Below are 2,684 nucleotides of genomic sequence, written 5' to 3' on the forward strand. Positions count from 1 at the left end.
ATTTCACTCAAATATTTTGTTAAATTAGTATTAGTTAGTAGATTATATTTTGTTAAATTAGTACTATTAGTTAGGCCCAAAGACCACTGTTTATCTGTTATATATATATATACAAACGGTAGAATGCCACATAAAGACCGCCACGTCATCCATTTTAAAATTATTCTAATAATTACATTTTTTTTTCACCCCAAAGGACCGTTACAACTTACAAAACTCTGTTCTCTTCTTCACTACCGAATATTCTCACACAGGCTCTTCTCATGGGTCTTTCTCTCTTTTGCAGAACCTTCAATTTCTCTAAAATGGTGAATTTCCCAATTCCCCTCTCAATTTTAATTCTCCTTGGATAAAAGAAATCAAGTTTTTTTTTTTTTTTTTTTTTGTGTGTATGTATGCAGCAGACAATGGCGAAGATGAATAAAATTGCTGAGAAACAAGAGGGAGGTGATTGTGAGGCAAACGAGTAGAGACGTTGGTATGCTTCTTGATTCCTGTCCGGATGCCACTGCTCGTATTCAGGTACTTTTTCCTCTGACTTAGGGTTAGGGGATTAGTTGATTGATTGATTATTTGAATAATTTATATGTAACATCGAAATCAACTCGTAGGAATGGGAATTTGGTTTATCAGTTTATGGATCATTTACCTTGAAACATAGAATTTTGCTTTGCTTCAAGATTATAGCTTGCAATTGCTCACTGTCACAGCAAGGGTGTTTATAACCTAGATCGCTGATTGGAATATCTTAACCTTTTAACTATTGTTCCAGCCTGAAAATTTGTGTATTTAACCACTGAATTAGGGTACTTTTTCCCATTTTTCGTATTTAACCTCTGACTTTGGGTTGGGGGCTTAATTGATTGATTGGTTAATTGAATAATTTAATCAACTCGTAGGAATGGGGAATTTGGTATATGATGCCTGGTGGTCAGCTCTCTCCTGTTACTCATAATTTAATCAATAGTTCTTATGAGTGCATTCTTCTTGTTTTGTACATGCAACCCGTCATTCTTCATTTGATTGGCCTGCTATCCTCCCTAAACCTTCTTCTCATTTATACTTTAGATTGCGAGCTAAGAGGTAAATATGTACTTTTCTCTCCTGATACTGCTTAGAATAGTATGAAACAGTTGTTATAAGTTATTTTTTTCTGTTATATGAGCGGGTTAGACATCTTTTTCTGCACTGTGATATGTGAACTTGCGAAGAGATGATTTCTCTTCAATGCCTTTGGACATTGCGGAGAGAGTCAAGTAGGAGCTTGTTTAATTTGGAAAAGGAAAGGGTGTGTGTTTTGTTCCTAGTACAATGTTTTAGCTTTTTTCCATTTAACTTGTGGACTAGATATTATGCCTGTTATTCTCCTGGCTGCTGAATTCCTGCTATTTGAAAAAAAAGCAGAAATGATCAATTAAAATGGAACGTTCATTGGCAGGACAAGTCTTTTCAGTACTTCTCGCTTCTTTTTGTTTCCACGACTTATGAGCTCTGTAGCTTTTCGCAGCAATGCCTGATTTTGTCTTGTGACATAAGCTAGAAACATGAATATATCTTCTGCTATATATTTATCTTTACCTCTGTGGTTCTGTGTATTACAATATACATCTATTGTCTGTATTTTTCATATCTCTTGACCAAATAATGTTTCGTCAATTTAATTTCAGTAATCAAAACGAAATAATCTCAAAGATTTTATGAGTCTTGCTAATTGTTTGATGGTCACACATTTCCTCATATTGCAAAAACTGACTCTGCATCATGCTTGAGGGTTGCCAAAATGAAACACTGTCCAACTTTAACATTTAAAATACATAAATATTCGTTGGCTGCTGAGATTGTTCAATCTCAACTCCATCCAAGATGCCCTTCGGATCTTTTCAAGAACCCACCGTTGGTAATCTTTTCTGCTGAATCTTACATGACTACTTCACACTTCCTGACATGTAGATGCACCTATAAGAACATACTCATGTTGGCATTTTATAAAGTTGGTTGTCTTGTCTGAGCATTATCTTTTTTTCTCTGCCTGGTCAGCTGAGCTCCAGAATTATGCTTGCAGATTGTGCTATCTGGTTTTGGGACAAGGGAAGAACACCTAAAGCTCACTACGTTTATATTCCAGAACATTTTTCCTGCCATTGTCATAAATACAGTGAGTGAGAACCATACATAAATTTCTATTCTAGCCACAGTTTGTTTCACCAGTTGTTAATGGAAAATTGTTACACATTGCAGGTCAAGCTCTCTTCATGCCAAAGGATTGTATTACTTAATTACGACAAAGAAACAAAGCTTATTGATGGCACTACTCTATCAGATTACAGCCAGTGGGTGTTTCTCGCCGAATCAGGAAATTTGTGCAAAACCATCAAGTGCCTGATCTAAGAAGTCTTCAAGATGTTAGTGACTTTGTAACCAAGTACGTGTCTATGTCTCTCAGTGCTGCTATGGCTTTTTGATTTCATTCGATGCGATTATAGTTTTCCTTCATTAATCTGGTTGATTTATTATCATTTTTTTCATAGTGAATTAAACCTTTCTATTTATTATCAGCCGAGGAGCTGGTCTAGAGGTAGTATAGCTATCTGCATTTGTTATCCTTCTGGAATCAGGTTGTGTGGAACTGAGATCGTTGAATTACTGCAGAGATTCTATTCTTACTTCTTCCTTATTTCCTAACG

General features: G+C 35.6%; 1 protein-coding gene across 1 annotated transcript; it reads left to right on the top strand.

Annotated features, from left to right (window-relative positions):
* The first annotated feature begins 1,674 nt into the window (after positions 1-1,674).
* LOC125870459 (peter Pan-like protein) lies at positions 1,675-2,434 on the top strand. The gene is made up of 3 exons (XM_049550893.1): positions 1,675-1,897; positions 2,063-2,155; positions 2,239-2,434. Exons 1-3 carry the CDS (start codon positions 1,781-1,783, stop codon positions 2,386-2,388), a joined length of 360 nt encoding a protein of 119 aa, XP_049406850.1. The 5' UTR covers positions 1,675-1,780; the 3' UTR covers positions 2,389-2,434.
* The last annotated feature ends 250 nt before the right edge of the window (positions 2,435-2,684 follow it).

Source organism: Solanum stenotomum, chromosome 7 (genome assembly GCF_019186545.1).
Source record: "Solanum stenotomum isolate F172 chromosome 7, ASM1918654v1, whole genome shotgun sequence".
NCBI lineage: Eukaryota > Viridiplantae > Streptophyta > Magnoliopsida > Solanales > Solanaceae > Solanum > Solanum stenotomum.